Source organism: Stenella coeruleoalba (genome assembly GCF_951394435.1).
Source record: "Stenella coeruleoalba genome assembly, chromosome: 16".
Lineage (NCBI taxonomy): Eukaryota > Metazoa > Chordata > Mammalia > Artiodactyla > Delphinidae > Stenella > Stenella coeruleoalba.
The window spans coordinates 17323053-17342726 of record NC_137162.1 but is presented as its reverse complement, the minus strand read 5'-3'; the positions used below and the strand labels follow the sequence as shown (position 1 = coordinate 17342726).

Sequence of the window (19674 nt, the reverse complement as noted above, 5' to 3'; positions counted from 1 at the left end):
TCATAAGGAACACCAGTCATTGGATCTCGGGCCCACCCTACATCCAGGATGATTTTATCTCAAGATCCTTAACAAATTACATCTGCAAAGACCCTGTTTCCAGACGAGGTCACATTCTGAGGTGGACGTGAATTTGGGGCGGGGTGAGGGGATAGCTGTTCAACTCAGTACAGTCGGTATGGCTGAAAGTGAGAGAAGCCCCAGCCAAACTTGCTTGAATCAAAGGGGAATTGTTCGGCTCCTATAACTGGGAAGTTCCTGAGGCACACCGCAGGGGTTCAAATAACGCCTTTAGGAACCCGTCTTTTTCTTCATCTCTGGGCTCTCTGCTCCTCTGTGTGCCATCCTTTGGGCAGGTTCCCCTCCCGCATGGTGATAAGAATACCCCCCACGCCTCCATACCCCCATCCCTGCTGCTCTAGGCTTCCATTGTCCCCACAGCCAATTCCAGTAAAGAGAGGACCTTTTTCTTGATTTTTTTAGGAAAAATCCCCGGGCGACTCCATCTGGCCTGAGTGGCTTGCCAATTCCTGAACAAGTGGTTGTGCAGGGTCCAAAGAGCTGTAATTAGCCGGGCCTGCCTGTGTCATGTGTCCACCTGTGGAATCAGAGACTGGGGGCCGCCCCACCTGAATCCTGGGGTGAAACTGAGGATCCCTCCTGAAGGCACAGGACGTAGAAGACCCTGGATGGGCTTTATCAGTGGACACAACAAACACACAGCTCTAGCTCAGAGGCAACCACGTACCCAGCTTTGAAAAGAATGCTTCAAATTAAAAGTTAGTGTTAGAGGCTGATTACAATGACCCATTTCCCCTACTCCTGTTTTCATTTCTTTCTGGTGAATATTACCATTGAATTGGACGTAGAACTTGGAGAGCCTTTCCCTCGGTCCTTGTTTTTGGAAAGTTCCCAAAGAGACACGATACAGGCTCCTGTGCACAGTGTCTCCCCCGCCCCCCGCTCCGCCCCCCACTCTCCTGGTTGCTAAATGTCCTGACAACTGGTACTGTTCTGTCAGACCCCAAAGGTGAGGCATCATTATTTGCGGTCAGGCAGGAAAGCATGTGCAGGACGGGGCGCCAAACCTGTGGCGTGGCGTGCACTCTCCAACAAATGAATGCAGGCTTGCAAAGGGATTTGGATACTGCTGGCATGCTTCATGGGAGAGTGGCTAAGAGCTAACTCCTAAAGCTGTGCTTGTCTGCAAGCAGCTCTTAGAAACCAGGAAGATGACTACATGAACCTTCATTCATTCATTCAGCAAGCTTTTTTTTTTTTTTTTTTTGAGAATGTCTATGCCAAGCTCTATTTTAAGAGCTGGGAATACAAAAGACAAAGGAGATTCAGGCCGTAGAGGGGCCACTTTTTATTGGGGAAACCTGCACAGAAACAGAAAATCATAAAACTGTGTGGCAAATGTAGCGGTAAGAGAGGGGCACACACACACACACAGGGAAATACATGAGTGAGCAAGGGGCATGGTCAGGAAATTCTCCCGGAAGAGGTGGGGAAAATATGCCGTTGATCAAGGACTTGATTTTGAAATTAAAGTGAATCAACCTAAAAATGCTTTTTGGTCTCAAATAACAGAAGACCTAGCTCAAACTGACTTCAGAAATAGCATTCATTTATTTTCTCATATAATGGAAAGTCCAAAAGAAGGATGTTTGGTAGAGAGGTCCACGTCTTCAGGACTGGGGTTCCATTTCTCTGCTTTTTCTTCAACTCTGCTTTCCTCCATGGGTCAGCTTCTTTCTTCAGCTGGCTTCCCTCATGGAAACAAAATGGCTGCAGCAGATCCAGGCCTAACACCTGCACACCACATAGTCCAGGTGACCTGACCTTGCATTCCAAGCAAAGCTTCTGACATTCACTCTATTAGACTGGCTTCATTCACATGCCTGCTTCATTCACATGCCTGGTCCAGTCACTGTGGTCAGGGGTATGTAACACACTGACCTCTTAGCCTAGGTCACAGCTCTACCCCTGGGGCTAGGGGTAGCGCCAGATGTTTGGAAGGGAGAAATGAATGCGGCCAACACATATCTGCTCTTCGTGGGAAGCAGAATGCCCCACCTGAGCTTGCTGAAACATTCATGAACACACACTGGCATTGGTTACAGCTGGAAGAAGCTCTTGAGTCTTCAGTGAGGAGTCTTACAACCAAGTATGGAGAGATGAGGATCCCAGCTTTTGAAAACCAAGAGGCAAAAAACCTAGTCTTCAAGGAAAGAAGTCATTTCACCCGCCGTTATACCTTGGCGTTTTGGATGCTTTAAACCACTTGGCTTGGCCAGACACCCCATCTTGTTGGAGAAGGGGGTCAGAGGTGCATCACCCAGGATAGCTGATGTTCTCCTGCAGTAGAAACGACCCCCAAATCTCATTACCTTAATACAAGCCCACTGTGAGTCCCACCGAGCCTCCAGGGCAATAGTCTTCCATGGGGTGACTCAGGGATCCAGGGGGAAGGAGTCTCCACCATCCTGTAGCTGCACTCCCAGAACCTAGAGCCTCCTAGATCAGAACAGCAAGGGAAGACCCAAATGGAGAGTCAAACCCTGGAAGTTAAATGCCTCCACCTGGAAGGGACGCCTAGCTCTTCTGCTCACATTCCATGGACTAAAACAGGTCACGTGGCCACATCTAACCTCAAGGGACAGGTGAGTGTGCCCAGAAATCAGGATGTGCGAGCTGGTGGATGTGGAAACGCCCACTACAGTGGAATTCCTGGGTTCCTGCAGCGCGAGCAGAGAGCTGTGCCAGGTGCCTGTCTGCTTACTTCCCTGTAACCAGTCTTCTGTGATTCCGGCTGCCACACGCAGGAACTTGTTTCTGGAGAGGGAGGAGACTGGCAATGGAAAGATTAGCTGCTCCCTGGGTTCCACACGGGGATCGGTATTTTCAACAATACTTGGTGAGTTCAGCCTCAAAGTAAATGGTTAATTCATCTTGTATCAACAGCACTGTGATTCATAAAGTAAACTTGGAGAATCCTTGATGTTTCGGGCCCACATTCCTTTTAATTTGGCCCTGCATTCTTCTGAAGCCACAGCCTGCTCACTTAATAGAATGCAGCATGCAAATGCACATGTTTTGCCTGGAGGCAATTTAGCCTCGCTGTTTCAATGGATGTCTTCTTTCAAGTGTATATTCTTTCTTAAATTATTTACTGGGTAAACACACTTTGCATTTTCAAAAGGGAGATTAAGACCGCTTGTGGCAGACCTAGTAGGATATAAAGCGCCCCCCACAACCTTGTCCAAAGTTAGAAGGAAGTTACTCTGGGCTTCCTCTAAAGTTCCTTCTCTGCTTCACGAGCTGGGAACCCCGCTTCCCAGCTTGTGGACCTGATTCTTTCCGGACTCTGCATTCCTTTCTGCTTTGCCTACAGCAATACCTACCAGCGGCCCCTGGCTGTGACGGTAGGCCAGGCCTCCTCACAGATGGGGCCCACCAATGCCAGCCTTTGTTTCCCTGTCCAGGCTGGCTTGGTCTTATTCACTCAAAGGCCCCAACAGCTCACTTTTCTGGCCCTTAGAGGTATTGTATCTGCCCAACACCTTTGAGGCCCAAAACTGGGTTGGTGGCCTGGCCAGAGTCAAGCTTACTTCCAATTCTGTCAACTCCAGCCCTTTTTTTTGCCCCTCTACAGCCTTTGTCCCACATATCTTTGTTTGAACGCAAATACTCTCTCCTGCTGACCTCTTCCACCGCCAGCACACAGTTCCATGAGGACCTTTCCTTCTCCCCGTTTGACCCAGTAGTGCTCTGAGAAGACACCATGATACAGTGTTCCATCTTTGGGGAGTTTATGTCAGCTTTTAACTTCAGCCTTTTCTATGCAGACTCCCTGCGATTTTCCTGCAAATTAAATTTGCACAGATTTCTTCTCCATTCTCCCTTGAATGGAATGATTACAATTACAGGGGCTGCGTTCTTTCATTATCATCCTTTGGACAGTTCTCCTGGGGGCCTACGTGCCAGTAACCGTGCCGAGTTCTGGGCTGGTGAAGTGAAGACCCCAGGCTCTGTGGACACACCAAGGTCTTTCTGAACGTCTGTGACCCAGTGGTGCCCTTCTTGGGATCAGGTGTGTGTGCACTGAGTGAGTTAAAGACGAGCTATTAGGAAAAATCATGGGTGAAACCCACTCTTTGCTTTGAGATGAGGGAAGCCCAGTTAGGAAGACTGGGGAAGAGCTGAGGATTTAGGGATTCCTGTGTATTCATTTTTCTAACCATGCCTCAGATTAAACAGGTAACACCCACAGTTAATCCTTTATAAATTAGCATCATGGATGCCTTGGGGCCCTCAACCCACAAATAAAATGGTTGTCATCCGGGAGACACACTACCGTGGATGACTTAAGGCAGAATTTTAAAGAGTTTTCATGCTTTTAATCTTCCATTTTGCTGATTTCCTTTGCAAGTCTGATGCGGGTGACTGTGGTACATAGAGATTTGACAGTGACTTGGGCAAATGGGATGTGTAGGGACTGTTCTAAAGACTTCTACCCCTTCCAGGGAAAAGGGGAAAAAATCAGTTTGGGTTTTAAATCAAGCCACCAAGTTACACCGATCAAGTGTCCGTAATTAGCCTCACTTTAACAAGCCACGAAGTCCCGTTTTTATTTATTTATTTTTGGGGACCGAGAATCTTCCTGGTTCCTGAGTAAATATGGCCTGTTGAGTCTGAATTAGCTGTCATCGCAGAAGAATTAATGTCAGGGCGCAGCCTTTCTAGTGGGGAAGGGAAGAAATAAACGAGACAGATCTTAGCTGAGCATTACGTGATAAATGAGGACCGAGCAGATCATTCATCTCCTTGGAGGAAAGTGGACACAGGCGCTAAAGCAGTTTTGCGGAAGACGTGTCAGCAAATGTGATCATTTTGTAACCTGTCAGGAGGAGAGGGAGCTGGTCCTTCCAGGGGGCCACGAGGGAGTGGGCTTGTCTGATGTGACCGTCTGCATCCATCCATTTAGGTTTGGGGAAGAAGGGGTTGCGCAAGGAAGAATGCAACTGAAACCACAAGGATGGTGTCATTCTTCCGAGAAAGAAACTCACCCAGAAGCTAGAAAAGACTGCGAAGGCCCTGTAGAGATTTCTTCTCGAAGATGTGAAGTTAGGAGGGTGGGGTCTCTGTTAAACCGGGGGCCTGGCTGGTCCCACCTAGTTCCTCCCATGGGAGTCCCCTTCCCACGTTCTGTGTCTAGACAAGGCAGCAGACCTTTTTTTCTCCTTGGTATTTGGAGGACGGGCAGATGGGGTTTGCTGTGGGGTCTTGACAACTGGATGAACAGCGGGCCGGAGTGCCCAACACTCTGCCTCTATTTCTGCATGGTCGGTTCTGTGGGAGCGAGCGTGGGCAGGGCTGTTTGACCCAGCTTTTTCCCTTAGACAACCTCAACGAGGCATTCTGATATTCGACCTCTTTTCTCAGAATGAGGTAACAAAGTATGAAACAACTTCATCAGAAGCCCTCTGCAGGCGTCCTGGAGCGTGCGTCTGCGCTCCGGCTCTCCTTCTGAGTCCCCAGTTCCCCACCTGCCTTTGGCAGAGCCAGAGCTGAGGGGACTGGAATCCCTAGAGGTGAGGGCCCACCAGCCAGAGCACACGAGGCACCCGAGTACTTTGTATTATTCCTCATTTCCATCTTTTTTTTTTTTTTTTTTTTGCCACGGAGCACATGTAACGTTTCCTCTCGGCGTAACGGAGCGTGAGCCCCAGTGACAGATGATGGTTTCATAGCCTGAGCTGCAAGCTTGACACTTGCTTCTTAATCTTGTCCTTTTCTTCCTAAGTCTCTCTTTTACTTTTCCCCGGGTATTTCTGTACAGGTAAGTACCTTACTGACATATGTTTCCTTGGAGTCTTTCACTTTCACGGGAAACACTGCAAAAAAAATGAGGCTTGTCTCACATGTTAAATTAAAAAGAGAAGCTCGCATGGGGCCCTTGATCACTGAAAGATTACTACATGGTACTCGGAGACCAGAAAGCCATTTGATTCGCTGCAGCTTCTCAGGAAGCATTTCTCCGGGTGCCTCGTGACAATCGCTGTGGCGTCGTTCGTTTGCTGGTGGATTGTTTGTGGGACCGCAGAGCTGTGTGGTCACACGCACGCACGCACACAGGCACACGCACGCACGCAGGCACACGCACGCACACGCACACCCCACACTGGGCTCCCCACCCCCATCCGCGAAGCCCCCGTTTGATTAGCCGACCTGGTCTTATAGGGTCTTTGTCCTCGGTTTATCTGTGTGAATCGCTTTTCCTCCTTTGCTCTCTCCTAGAATCATCCAGAACCGCGTCCTGATCGTCATTCTGGCCATCGTCCTGGTTATCACCATCCTGACAGCGATCACTCTTTCTGTCAGAAGACACTGATGTATCTGCTCTTCCTTGATAAACAGCGACCATGGCTCGTTCTGAGTAATTAAGACAAAATGGTCACATGAATCATTCTCTCGCGCTGACAGGGCCTGAATGACCCTCCCTCTCTCTCACCGCTGTTCAGCTGAAGTGCAAATAGTGTAAAAATATTTTCTATTCCTGTTTGCATGTGGGTTGGCTTCCTTTTCTAGGTTTGTCTTCACCCAGATTTGTTTTTCATAGGGGAAGGCGAATGTTTATTTGCCTTTTGGTAATTTCATCTACTGACCAAAATAGCCTCGGTGACATTCTTGCTTGCCCTGTGGACATGTCAGGGGTCCTGGTTTGGGAGAGGGCATGATGAGGCAGTCATGGGGGCTTCTGATGGACTGTGCTGTTTGTCACACACTTCTTGTCACCGATCAGCCCTTCTGTGATGTCTGAGCATGAAAAATGCAGAGGCAAGCAGCGGCCAGAGCCAGTGACCGGCCCAGCAAACCAGCCCTGTACCTCCCCAGGCCTAATGAATATAGTCCACCTGCCTGAGAGCTTTCACTGTAAAGGTGGGTATTTAATAGCAGTTGTGCAGGAAATTGACTTAGCACTTTCCCTGTTTTTCTATGCATATATATATTTTTTTTTACCCAAGAATATTTTTTGCTGAGACTGCCCAATATCCACTTTTCACAACTTTGATTACTGGCTACAAGAAAGATTTCCTTGCCTTCCAAACATCCCATACTCCCCAGAATCTGCTGGCAGAGAGAGCCCCGGCCTGGTATTTAATGGTGACCTCCTCTCCCCTGACCTGTGTAAGCATCTCTGTATCCTTTCCGTCTTAATGTTTGCACTGCCAAAAGCAGCCCTGATACATGTAAAAGGTCTGACAGGGTTCTCTCCACATCCATTCCAGTATGTAAAGAGAGCATGAATATTGCAGGAAGAGCAAGAATCTGACTCCTTCTGTGAGAAATTTCAAATGTGATTATCAATATGGTAGAGTCCTATAGGCTGATCCACTGGAAATAAACTTGATGGAAAATGTTCACTAACCTCCTTTAAAAGAATGAGGGATTGCAGCGCGTTACAAAAGGATGGCTTGGGTCTTTCACTAACAAACGTGAGCGCAGCCTTCCTGAATTCACGATGTATTCAAACCTCTGCCATGCTTTGTGATTTCCTTTGGTTTCTTTCTGTCCGAGGTAACCGGGAATTGCGTTTAAAATGAGTTCATTTATGATCAGGCTTCAAGGTGCCCAAGCTGAGGTCATTCTCCCGCTAGTCATAAAGCAAAATGTATTTTTCTTAAGACTTCATAGGCACTTACAGGGTCCTTTCTATCTTTTGAGTATAATTGGAAGCTTTGAATCCTTGAAAAGCAAACCTGTTCCCTTCATAAAAAATGCTAACCACCTGTGCCCATGGGCGGAGATCACCGGATGCAGCACTTGATTTTTTTTTTTTTTTCCCTAACTCAGAAGAGAACCATTATGGTTTAGAGAGGAAATGCAGAATGGCAAAATCCACCCGAGAAACTGTACTCATCGAAACAGGCTAGGGCCTGCACGTGTTCAGGTAAATCATTTAGTATCGTGTAAAGAAAGCTGCAGCATTTGCTTCGCAGGGATGGTGTGGGATTTGGGCAGAGCGAGGTAGACCGGCAAAGGAGTGGGAAGGCTGTACTAATTTTCCTATCAGCGTAAGGGATCTATCTCAGCAAGAATCTTTTATTCTGATAACGGAATTCTGTACCTGCTAAACACATCGAAGAAACAATGAAAAAGCAGGGAAACAAGTAATCTCCTTCTCGTTTTGAAACTCTAATGATGGGGAAGTATTCTACCAACCTCTGGTGGCTTCCTTCGAAACAGTTGGTCTTAGCTAAAGTGTATAATCCGTCACCCAGCTACACCTCACGCCGGCCTCTTCCTAAGGCCACCTGGCAAGCCAGGTTGATCTGATCATCTAAACTTGCTGGCTCCTAAATATTTCATTAACACCTGGCGTTCATGTTGAACGAGGAAATGAGGAGGGAGTGCATCGCTCGCCCTTCAGTGGCTTCTTCTTTAGGGTTCTATGTCCTTATCAGCCCTTACCTGAGATTTTGCCCCAATTCAACCCTGAGAGTGGGAAGAAGATGAACAGATAACCCTTGGCCTAACAGCCCCATCAAATTCACCTTAAAAGCGACCCCCTAGCCCGGGATAGTGACCACTTTGTAGGAAGCTGGTCCGAAGGCCCCTGGCCCTCTCGAACGCTGCAGGACAGACTCAGAGGTGGCCCAAGGGAGGAAAATTGTTCGCCCTGCTCCCCTGGGGAAGGAGGAAAGCCCACGCGTTGGAAGCCATTCATAGAACTGCGAAAGGTTCTAGGAACTTAATGTGAAATTGACGAATATCTCTAAAGTCAGGAGCCTTTGTTAAAAATTGTGTTCAACGGAAGGGTGGGGTGTGGAAGAGGAGACGGCGGAGGAAGAGGAAGGAGGAAGCCCTGGCCATATAAAATTCATGCAGACTAAACAGTTTCCCTGGCAGCGTAAATAAGGCGGATGCTGCCCCGCTCCAGAATCAAAAGCAATTTAATTAAAGTCTCTTAAGTCGTAAAGAGTTTTAAATGTTCCACGTTGAAGACGAATGCCGACGAATGCCTGCAAATGCAGCGGGCCTGACGTCAGCTGCCGGGCCCGGGCTGGGAGGCCGTTTGCTATTCTGTTTAAGGCAGGCTGGATTGTCTTATTTTGGAACGAGCTTGGTGGGGGGTTTGCTTTGCTACTGCTTCTGAGCCCTGAGCTTCAAAGGCTGAAATTAATGGTGAACAAAATTGTGCAGCTCTGGCCGTCCCATGCGGGGCAAGCCCATTGAGGGTTATCATTAAGTAAAGAAATAAAGAGGGGGAAAAAAGCCTGCCTGTTCCAAAAACCTCATCAGATAATGACCTCAGTGATTGGATTTTCATTACCAAACAGCATCCAGAGATTATCTACTCCACAGAAGAAAGGAGGGGGAAGGAAAAAAAAAGGAAAGAAAGGAAAGCAACCGTCTTTCTCTTCCTCTCTCCTTTTTTTTTTTTCCTCTTTCTTTTGCACATCTTTTCTTTAAAACTGTCAGATCATTTCAGTATTTCAAATCCGAGGAAAACAGCCTGCCTGCTGCTGTATTTGAAGTTGTAATGGTGTCAAAAAGTCACGACTGACTGACAGCCGTCAGTCCCAGAGGGGCTCATTAAATCATAAAAACTTGACAAGGAAATAATTGCGCATCGCCAGCAACTTGGCGCCTGTTTAGACGTTTTTATTTTCTTTCATTATTAGTCCCCACCATTACGTTCATTAACAAATTGCATTAAACTGTTAAGGGCTAATGATTTGTTTATCGCTTTTTTATTATTATTATTATTTAAACCTTAGCTGTGTCATGTGGTACCCGAGCAGCCTCTTGCCATCATCCGACTGAATATTTTCCCACTCCGAGCTCTGGGTACTGTTGGAATATGAAATAGATTATTCATTACTCTCCTCTTTGCCGCTGATTTGGTTTCATGTAGCGTCTTCCACAGAGAAAGATGAAAACTTGTCAAAAATAGGTTATATCTTATTCGAAGGGGCAACAATAGCAGCAGGTACAGGCGTACTTTAATATTTAATTAAGGCGGATGTTAACCCCTTTAAATGACTTTAGGTGTAAGTTCTATTCAAATGCGGAAGACAAAAATAATTGTTCTTAATTTGCAACCTGTTCGGCAGGCACTCTCATGGAGATAGCTGGAAATTTAGAGCAGCATTTTTAAATAATGAAATTTCCTATCATAAATATTTATAGCCATTTGTCTACGTAGTTGAGAATTAACTACCAGCCATGATTTCCTCATCTCTTTGGTTTGAACGGCTACCCGGTGGGGCACCCAGTGCTTGGGAGTGGAGATGGCTTTCCCGGGAGAGATGTGTGTCCAGAGCCAAGGACTGCTGGTTGGTTATGGCTGGGGCTGGTTTCCGAGGAACCGCCGTGAGTCCCCTGTCTCTGGTCCACTTGCCTCCCCCTTTAGCTGAGTGTGTGGTTGGAGGACTCCGGTCTGGAGTGAAAGTAAGTAGGGACTTCTCAAAGGAACACATGTGTGTCCGGCTGGCTGGTGCTGGGAGGGTGCGATGGGGGCACGTCTGGGCCATCTCTGTGTCATCAATGAGCTCATTGCAAACAGTGCTTTCCTAATAGACAACAGAAGCAGCACTTTCCTGGGGTTGACCTTCCACCTTTTTTTCCTTTCTGTGAAGTGTCTGGCTTTTCCATGGGCTGTGAGCCTGCGGGAAAAAGTTCCAATATCATCATCATCATCCTAAGTCAGAAGTCAATGGCATCTTCCATGCTGTAACTGCTGGACGCATCTGGTCACCCTGTTTGATTCGATGAGTTCACATAACCATGCAGCCACTCTGAGAGCCCTGGTTCATTGGCAGAGCTGGGGTGTTCTGGTCAATATCAGGGAATGGGGAGTACTTTTCTCCCAGCCTCTTTCTACTTCCACCCCGCCCCATCCCCAGAGAGACCAGACCCCTTGGGCAGCTTCTCTGTGGATGTGAAGGGGAGAGATGGTACACGTTCCTTGCCCAGCACAGCACCTCTCAGCATCACCCACACAAGGACAGATGGCACAGGAGGGACCAGCAGGTGTGAGCCAGGTGAGGCCTGGCCTCAGCCTCATGGGTCACTGTGGGCTTAGAAATGGCAGACACACCAGGGTCTGGGGGATCTCAAGCCTCCATTTCAGTCCACTCCAAATTAGCCACACGACAACTTGCCACCTTTGGAATGGACTCTATACCTCAGCAAAAGGCTTGCTCAGAGTCGTTTTTCCAGAAAGAAGGAAGGAGGAAGACTGTGTAGTGAGCCATCCCCAGTCTGACTCCCAGAGACACTGGTCGAGGTTACTGCCTGAGATGAGGGGGCGGCCCTCAACCTTGGCCTCGCCCTATGCCATAACTCACTAACCTGAAACGAAACCCCAGGAAACTCTTGTTTATATGACTTTACTCTGCCTGCAGCACATTGGACTCAAACCAGTGGTACCTGCGAGAGGCCACCCACATTATGTGAATAGTCAGGTGGCTCTTAGACGAGATGTCAGCCTTTTTAAAATGGGGTAGGCGACTGTGTACACGGACAGCTCAGTAAAGTTCTTAAAGCCGTCGGCACTGCACCCTAGAAGGGAGCCATTGAAGGATAACCGAGAGCAGCCAGGTACTGGCAAGAGAATAGGGTGTGCAATTAGAGCCAAGACTGGATACAGGGTCCCGAAACGGGTGATGGAGCCAACGTCAGTGTCCTCTCCTGTTGTGCTGGAGGAAAGACACAGTGAGTGCGGAGAGAGACTGCCCATGTCTGTGAGCATTCCAGGTCAGTAACAGGTGAATGTTCCAGAGCCAGCTTCCCAGAGGCAAGTAGGGCAAAAACAAGATGGTGGGGCAACCAAGAAGGTGGGGCAACCATGATGGTAGGGCAAACCAAGACGGTAGGGCAAACCAAGATGATGGGGCAAACCAAGATGTTGGGGCAACCAAGATGGCAGGACAGGAATGGCAGTGTATGAGGTTGGGAGTGTATGAGGAGGTAAGGAACAGGCAATGTGCAGGTTAAGGATGGAGATGGTTAGGGGGCCTCATCCCAGGAAGTAGCCAAGAAGGAGGAACACAGGCAAGTAGGCCCCACTTTGCGCCACTCTGGGCCCCTCCTTCAGAAACAGCCAAAGGAGAGGAAGGGCAGAGTGCATATCTCCTAGAACCCTGGCCCAAATCACACGCAACCACTGTTGCCTTGCCTCATGGGGCTCCCAGCAAGCTGTGGGGAAAGCACTTCTTTATCCTGAATCACCTCGCTACTTGCGCTGCATAAATAACCAAGATACCACAGAGACGGGGAAAGGGCCAAGGAGCAGAGCTCCGGCCTGTGATTCTGTGAACCCATGCAGCACTCCTTCCCTTCATCCCAACAAGGCCCTTTGGCGTGAATAATAGCCCAGCGGCCCCGAAGCCTGTATTGATCGACCGCGCACTCTCCTCTGCTGAGAGCTGCCTGGACTTTCCTGGGGGCAGGACAGGCACCGCTCAGTGCGGCGCACCCCCTATGTCCCCCGGCCTCCCCAAAGTGTACGCAGGAGGGGACAGGACCAGGGGAGCCAAGGTTCTCCTCCAGCTCAGTGCTGCTTTGTGGCCTCAACTTTTTTGTTTTTAACTTACGTTGCCAGGAAAAGTATCTGAGTTGGAGATAAGTGGTTTTTGCATGACAAGGCCCCAAAGAGTTGAGAACGAATACAACCTCGGGCTCCAGCTTCTTTCCAGAAAGTTCTGCCTAAGATCCTGGCCTCAGAGGCGCCCTCAGCTGACACACACGGAGGCCTACCGTATACCCACCATTGGGCTCGGCAGTGCGCCTCACTGTACTGCATTTTCCTCTTAATTTTCCCTGTCTTACATCATCAGAAGGGAGAGGAGCTGAGAATGTGGCTAGAATCCATCACCTCCTTGGGAGACGGGAGCTGCTGCTAAATTCAGTGGAGAAGCGTAGGCCGTAGGCTGGTAAAGGCGGGGACAGAAGCCGGCCAGCCCCACTCCCTGAGGCTCCGACCACACTGCCCCCTTCCCTTGTTTGCTTCTCTTCTAGACACAGGAGGTGGCCAAGGCCTTGGCCCTCCGAAGGGTGTACAATTGTAAGGTCAGCCAGGGCCCTGCATGGTGACACCCTATGGGCTGGCTGGGAGACACCTGAAATCCCACCTTTAAAGACTCCTCCTTTGGTTTCTGACCTTGGACCCTGGAAAAAGGCAGATTCATAATCCCCCAGGCAGCTTCATCAACGACCGATCCCTCTGGATGAACCTTTCCGGTCTGACCGTTTCCTGTGGGAGATGTGGCATTTGGGGGAGAAGCGACCCACCACTCAAGGGAGTAGTTAGCGGTCTTTGGAAGAAAGAGGAGAAGGGAAGGGGGCCTGGGTTCCCTGGGACCAGCTCTCTGGAGGTTTCTCCTGGCATCAGCTACCCTTCTGGGTAATGGATGGGTTACCGGGGACACAGCCTTGCCCCAAAAGTCCACACACACCCGGCCAGGGCCCAGGGCTGCTCAGGCAGACACGGGGCTTCTGAGAACACGTGCATTCTGCCGAGAGAGGTAACAGGTTGAGGGCCCTGGGACACCTCCCTCAGCAGTGCCCTTGCTGAGAAGGAGAGCAGAACAGGGAGGGAGGTGTGCCGTTAGCACAGTTTACCTTGGGGCCCAGCAGATACGTCCTTCCGTGAGCTGCTCCAACCTCCTGCCCAGGTCCTGCTGAAGGTGACAGGAGGCCAAGGCCACTGCGGTGCACAATTTGACATTTAGGGAAGAGCCCAGACGGCTCCCTTATGCCCTGAGCAGACCCTCCCCACACTGCCCTACCCAGGGGTCTTGGCACAGCGGGGCATTGTGACCCTCAGAGCCTCTCTCTGCATCATTTCCATCTCCTCTTCATCCAAGCCCACCCCTCCCAAGAAATCACAGAGCGGGGAGAGCTAGATGGCTTCAGTGAGCTTTTTATCGTCCCCAACAAGACTTCTAAATAATCAAATCTTTCCCTGTTCGAAACATGAGAGGTATAATCAGATTTATCCAGCGAGTCAATAAATATTTATTGAGCATCTACTATGTTCCAGGCCCCAAAGACACACGGTCAAGAAGATAGATAAGAAAACAGGTAAAATAACCCCCCAGCCCTGGGGCTGGTGGTCAGAAAGCTGTTTTCATGCCCAGCATCCTGTCTTGCTCTCTGCTCTCAGGCAAGCGCCTTCCACTGCTGCCCCTGAGATTAAGGCCCATGTCCATAAATTGCTTGGCAAAGTCCTTTCCAAACAGCAGTGCTGTGTGTTCATTCCTCCTTGCAATCTCCACGACTACGTTTGTGCAGTCGCCCCACTGGAGCAGGAGTAGGGCTGACGCTTACCTGTCGGTGGATGGGTCCTCGTGAGCACTGGCCCCTTGTGCAGCAGGACCAGCCAGGAGAGGCCAGGGACAGGAATGGGGACCATTTAGACTGGGACTGACTTGGAGGATTTCCTTCTCCCTGCTTATTAAATGATAAAAGTTTGACTTGGAAGGCGATCGGAAACCCAAAATATCATGAAAGGGAAAAAAGTTGCCGAGTGGCTAAGAGCTGCACCACAGGAGTGTGGCCGGGCTGAGCAGAGCGGGCAGGAGACATCTTTTCAAAGGCTTCTCTCCCCTTCTTCTCCCCCCTCTGTCCTCCATGTGGAACGGGGAAAATAGAAGCAGAATCCAGACTTGGGCACGTGGGTGAGTTGATCACCCTCCCCCAGCAGCACCCCCAGACACTGGAGACACTTTGATGTCTGGCCACGTGGCACTCGGGGCCTGGAGGCGCCTGGGCATCCCGGCCTCCGGACGGGCCTCCCTGAGCTCCTTTTTGAGGAGAGATGAAACACACAGAGCCTGAGAGCAGGGTTTTGAAATGAGGAAACATGGATCACCGTCCCTTGAGCTCCATGCTGGCCTCCTTGGTGACAGTTTGGATGGCAAAAGCCAAGCAGGTGGACGAGCTTGGGCTCACAGAGCCCTCAAGCTGTGTGAGCTTTAGGGGCCATTAGACAACCTGCTCATCTTCAGATGGGGGAACGGGGCTCAGAGAGGGAACAACACTTGCTCAGGATCACCCAGGAAGTCGGTGGCAGCGCGAGGGGTGGATGCCAGGTCTTCAGCCTCCGGCCAGGCTTCTCTCTTCTTCAACCAGCACCACATTCTGGAAGCCACGGCCCGGCCACAGGAACACTGGCCTCCTTGGTACTGTTGGCCTTCACACCACGGGGGCCTATGTTCCTCAGTTACGTTTTTTGGTTTTTTTGTGTTTTATTTTTTGCGGTACGCGGGCCTCTCACTGCTGTGGCCTCTCCCATTGCGGAGCACAGGCTCCGGACGCGCAGGCTCAGCGGCCATGGCTCACGGGCCCAGCCGCTCCGCGGCATGTGGGATCTTCCCGGACCGGGGCACGAACCCGTGTCCCCTGCATCGGCAGGCGGACTCTCAGCCACTGCGCCACCAGAGAAGCCCCTCAGTTACGTTTTTTAAACCATGATGTACAGAAAAACTCATTTCCATCCATGCTGGCTATGATCCCTTTTTTTCCCCCCAAATGTCAGATCCTTGTTCTTTTGAGGAATTGGCAGGGGAAACCCTGGTTCTCTCCTCATCTGAGCTGTGAGCATCATTTCTGTCCTCAAGTCCCTGCAATCACTCTTCACCCTCCACCATCACTAGCCGCTCCCCTCCACCAAAGGAATCTTGTGAGAAACAATTAAGTAGCGAGTAGAGGCCCCACCCTGATGCTGAGCCCACAGGGGACACCGGCAACGCCTTGGCCTCTCATACTGAGGGGATGCTGCCTTAGATCTGGGGGGCCCTGAAGATGCTGGTCCTGGTGGTGGCTGCAGTGCATTCACACCCAGGAGCAGCCTGGCAACAAGACCCACGAGGCTTTGGGCTTTTCTCAAAGTCTGGTATCTTCTGGGCTGAGCTGGGCCTCAGGTGCCCGGAGCCCTGGGCCCTGCTGTGCCTTTTGCAAGTCATACCCTGTTCCTGGCTTTGGTTCCTCACCCAGCAAACCAGCAAGTTGGGCTGGAAGGGAGGTCCCTGCCAACTCCAGTCATCCATGGCAGGGAAAAGGGAATGTTCCCGACAAAGCAGGGCAAAGGGCCCAGGGGTAAGATGGCAGCCTTGGCATGTAGAACCTTCCGAAAGACCAGGAGACGTGGCCTGCTGAGCTTCTGAGTGGGCTTGGGTGCAGGGCCGGTATCACGGGCCCCGCACTCAGAAGGCCCCTGTACTTGGGGTTTAATGTTCTGTGTTGCTGTCTTGAAATTCTTAATAGTTTTATCTTTGTAATTGTGTTTTGCAGATGAAGTCTGATGGGACAGTGGACCGTGAACTGGGGGCTTGGAGCCTCCGCTCACGTGGTCTTGCCTCCCACCACCTCCCTGTTCCTTGGGTCTGGTTCTCAGCTGCTCCCTCTTCTGTCCCCTGGAACCCTAGTACCATCTGGCCTTCCCCCTCCCCACCTTCACTCAGCAACCGTTGCCCACCTGCCCCCAGCCTGGGCACAGGCATGGCGAGGAGCGGGGACAGGATGCACACCCCATAGTGTCTGGGGTGGGGCATGGTGGCTGCAGCCCCCTCCCTGTGCTGGCAGCATCAGGGTGCATTCATGGGGTGCTCAGCAGGGACAAGCCTCTGGTCCCCCCGATCCAGGTACCCAGTGTATCCAGTGCATTCTGAGGTTGCCCATCTGCTGACAGTTGGGGCAGGGGGCCTATGGAAGGAGATGCCTGGCTCAACTTCCTGCCCCAGACCTGGGGCACAGCGTGTCCGTCCAGCCACTGGGGAGAAAGGGAACCTGACCTTCAGGCTCCAGGGCAATGCGGGCCCCGAGCTACCAGGCAGGGCCCAGGCCCATGAGGGTCTGCACTCCCCCAGGAGAATCCCCATTGGCCCGCTCCCCGCCTGGGGGAACCCTCTCCTACTTCTTCCCACCTTCCCGAGTCTGGCTTGTCTCTTTTGGCCAGTTTGAGGCACTCTGTTAAGAGCCACGGAATACAGTGCACAACTTTGGCGATTCCACACGTGTTAAATCTGCTGACGTTTGCATTTTAAAACTGGCACTCTACAATATAAAAGTGAATGGTACAATTTGTGCTAATAACTTAACATTTTGACTTAACTTAGTAGAACATTAACTAGATGTTTTTAAACACCATGAGAAATTGAGAGAGAGACCTGGGATGAAAGGGAAAAAGCATTTTTTTCTTGCTTTTTGAACATGGGGCTCCATGTTTCCGTTCTGCTCTGGATCTCACGAATTTCGGAGCCATTCCCACCTGGATGAGTCACTTTGCCTCTCGGGCATCCATTTTCCTATCAGGAAACCAGACCATTAGCACTGTGCTTCTCCACCCTTGCTCACGGGCGCGTTATGAACGTGCACTTGGATAAAGTCCATGAAAGAGATTTAGAAACCAGTGTGTGGTGCCGTGCCGATCCCCAGCCTTGGAGCCACAGCCTTTCTTTCTCAAACAGGAGTTCAGCCCCTCCCTTTTGTGGGTTTCACCACCATTGACAGGTCAGCCCCTCCCCCAGGCATTCTCCCCAGGTGTTCCGTCCTAGAACTAAAGCCCCAGTCTGACCACCTGCCACCTCCCATACATACAGAATGGAGGCATCAGTGCCCAGAGAGGTTGAATCTGGAATCCAAGCAAGTTGTGAAGTGGAAAGATGGCAGCTGGCCCAACAGCTGAGCCTAACAGTGTGTTGATCTCTGCACTCATCCATCCTATTTTCTGGCGAGAATCAGAATTTCAGAGCCTAGTTCGAAGCTCAGCGTAGGCACCAAGGAGGCTGGGTGCCAACCGGGTTTGGGTTGCAGGATCATCTTCCTGAGAATCGTAAGAATTCTGATTCCAGTTACACTGCCAAGGGGCAGAGATGTCCATTTCAGAATTGTTTCCAAAGCTAACATAATGGACGGGGGTGGGTTTCAAGTGCAGCGTTCAATCTGCCTTGCCTGACATTTGAGGACTCACTATCCAAGGGTTGAATGGGTCCAGCCCGTCATATTCTATAAAAGTGTTGTCACTTTAAAATACTATGTATGGAGTGAATGAATGAATGAGTCCATTTAGATCAAGTTGCCTCAAATGGAGTCCAAATATTAAATTGCACACTCAACAGTGCCATTTCAGGAGAGGAAAAATTAGCTGACCTCCCCCACTTTGGCTTCCTTTACAGCTTTACCTCGATAGTGGATGATCTATCATTTTCAAGTTTCGGGTTTTTAAAGTTTGTCTTATTTTACTTATTATCACATTTTGAGTGACGTCTTCTGGCTCCAGCTCGACTTCCTCCAGATAATTCATTAGGCCTGCGAGCTGCTCCGGCGTGGGATTAGAACCCATGTAGTACATAGTCACTTTAAACTGAGATCTGCTAATTAATCGCTCTTCTCTGTGTAACTGAGCGATAGCGCTCCTTCCCCGAGGAATTGCAATTTCATGGTTCCTAATGATGCTGCGATTACATTATCTGGATCACTTAGACGGTGGGTGTCAGGAGCGATGGCTCGAAGCCCGTCTCGGGGCTGGGGAGAAATCACTCCTAAAACCAAGGGGATGAGGAAACGGAGTTCAAATGTCTGTTGCTAATTTTCATTAATGTGCTGCTGTTTCTTACATCTCATTCAGGCATTAGTTTCAAGTTCCAACTTCCTCCAGCACCACCGAACCTCACATTTTTTTTCTAATATTCACAGGGTTTATTTTTTTGTAAAAATCTATTTATTTGCCGTATTCCACGTAATAATTTATTTCCAGCATTTATCTTCATTAGATTTCTTGGAAACGTGGTTCTACATATCGTTAGTACAAGTAATACATTTTGATTGTTGTTTCCTGAACTAACTTGTATTATTTGATGAGTTAAATAAAATGCCTAATTCCAAAGTCCGCTATTCCCATCTTTTGCATTTGGATTATTTATCTTACTTCCCGTTCCTTTTCCTTTTTTTTTTTTTTGTAAGTTTATTTATTTTGTTCATTTATTTTTGTCTGCGTTGGGTCTTCGTTGCTGCGTGTGGGCTTCTCATTGCGGTGGCTTCTCTTGTTGCAGAGCACGGGCTCTAGGCACGTGGGCTGCAGTAGTTGTGGCACACGGGCTCAGTAGTTTTGGCTCGTGGGCTCTAGAGCGCAGGCTCAGTAGTTGTGGCGCACGGGCTTAGTTGCTCCACGGCATGTGGGATCTTCCCAGACCAGGGCCCGAACCCGTGTCCCCTGCATTGGCAGGCAGATTCTTAACCACTGTGCCACCAGGGAAGCCCCCACCCCGTTCCCTTTCTAATTGAAGGGGTATTATAAATCTTCAGTAGTGCTTTATTACAATTTCTGTGCTGTGAGCATAGACACTCATTTTTTTTTTTTAATGATGAAACTTGGATCAGGTTTAAGGTTGCTTTTGAATACAAGTTTTCTTCTTCTTCTTTAATTGCCCCAAGACATGGCTTTGAAGAGATGGCATCACAGACCTGGACATGAGCTCTGGTTCCCTCGTCGGTGTGTTGGGATGATCTACTGAGCCTCAGTTTCCTTGACTGTAAAGTAGGGAAAAGGTCAGCCACCCCAAGGACAGATATGAAGATTCAACCAGGTAATCCATGGAAAGCACCATGAGGCATATGATAAACCATCACCATCTGATTCATCTTGATTAAATGAGCCGA

At 49.7% G+C, this 19674-nt stretch overlaps 1 protein-coding gene across 5 annotated transcripts in view; it reads left to right on the top strand.

Moving 5' to 3' along the window:
- Positions 1 to 17634, top strand: part of VTI1A (vesicle transport through interaction with t-SNAREs 1A) — a 365759-nt gene extending 348125 nt beyond the window's left edge. For 3 of the 5 annotated variants that reach the window (XM_079900316.1, XM_079900311.1, XM_079900312.1), the window contains one exon: positions 6304 to 10595. In XM_079900316.1, coding sequence (XP_079756442.1) covers positions 6304 to 6397 — 94 coding nt within the window. In that variant the 3' untranslated portion in view covers positions 6398 to 10595. Of the gene's footprint in view, positions 1 to 6303; positions 10596 to 16308 lie in introns of those variants that run through there. The other 2 variants (XR_013824306.1, XR_013824307.1) reach the window with 2 other exon arrangements.
- Positions 17635 to 19674: the final 2040 nt, after the last annotated feature.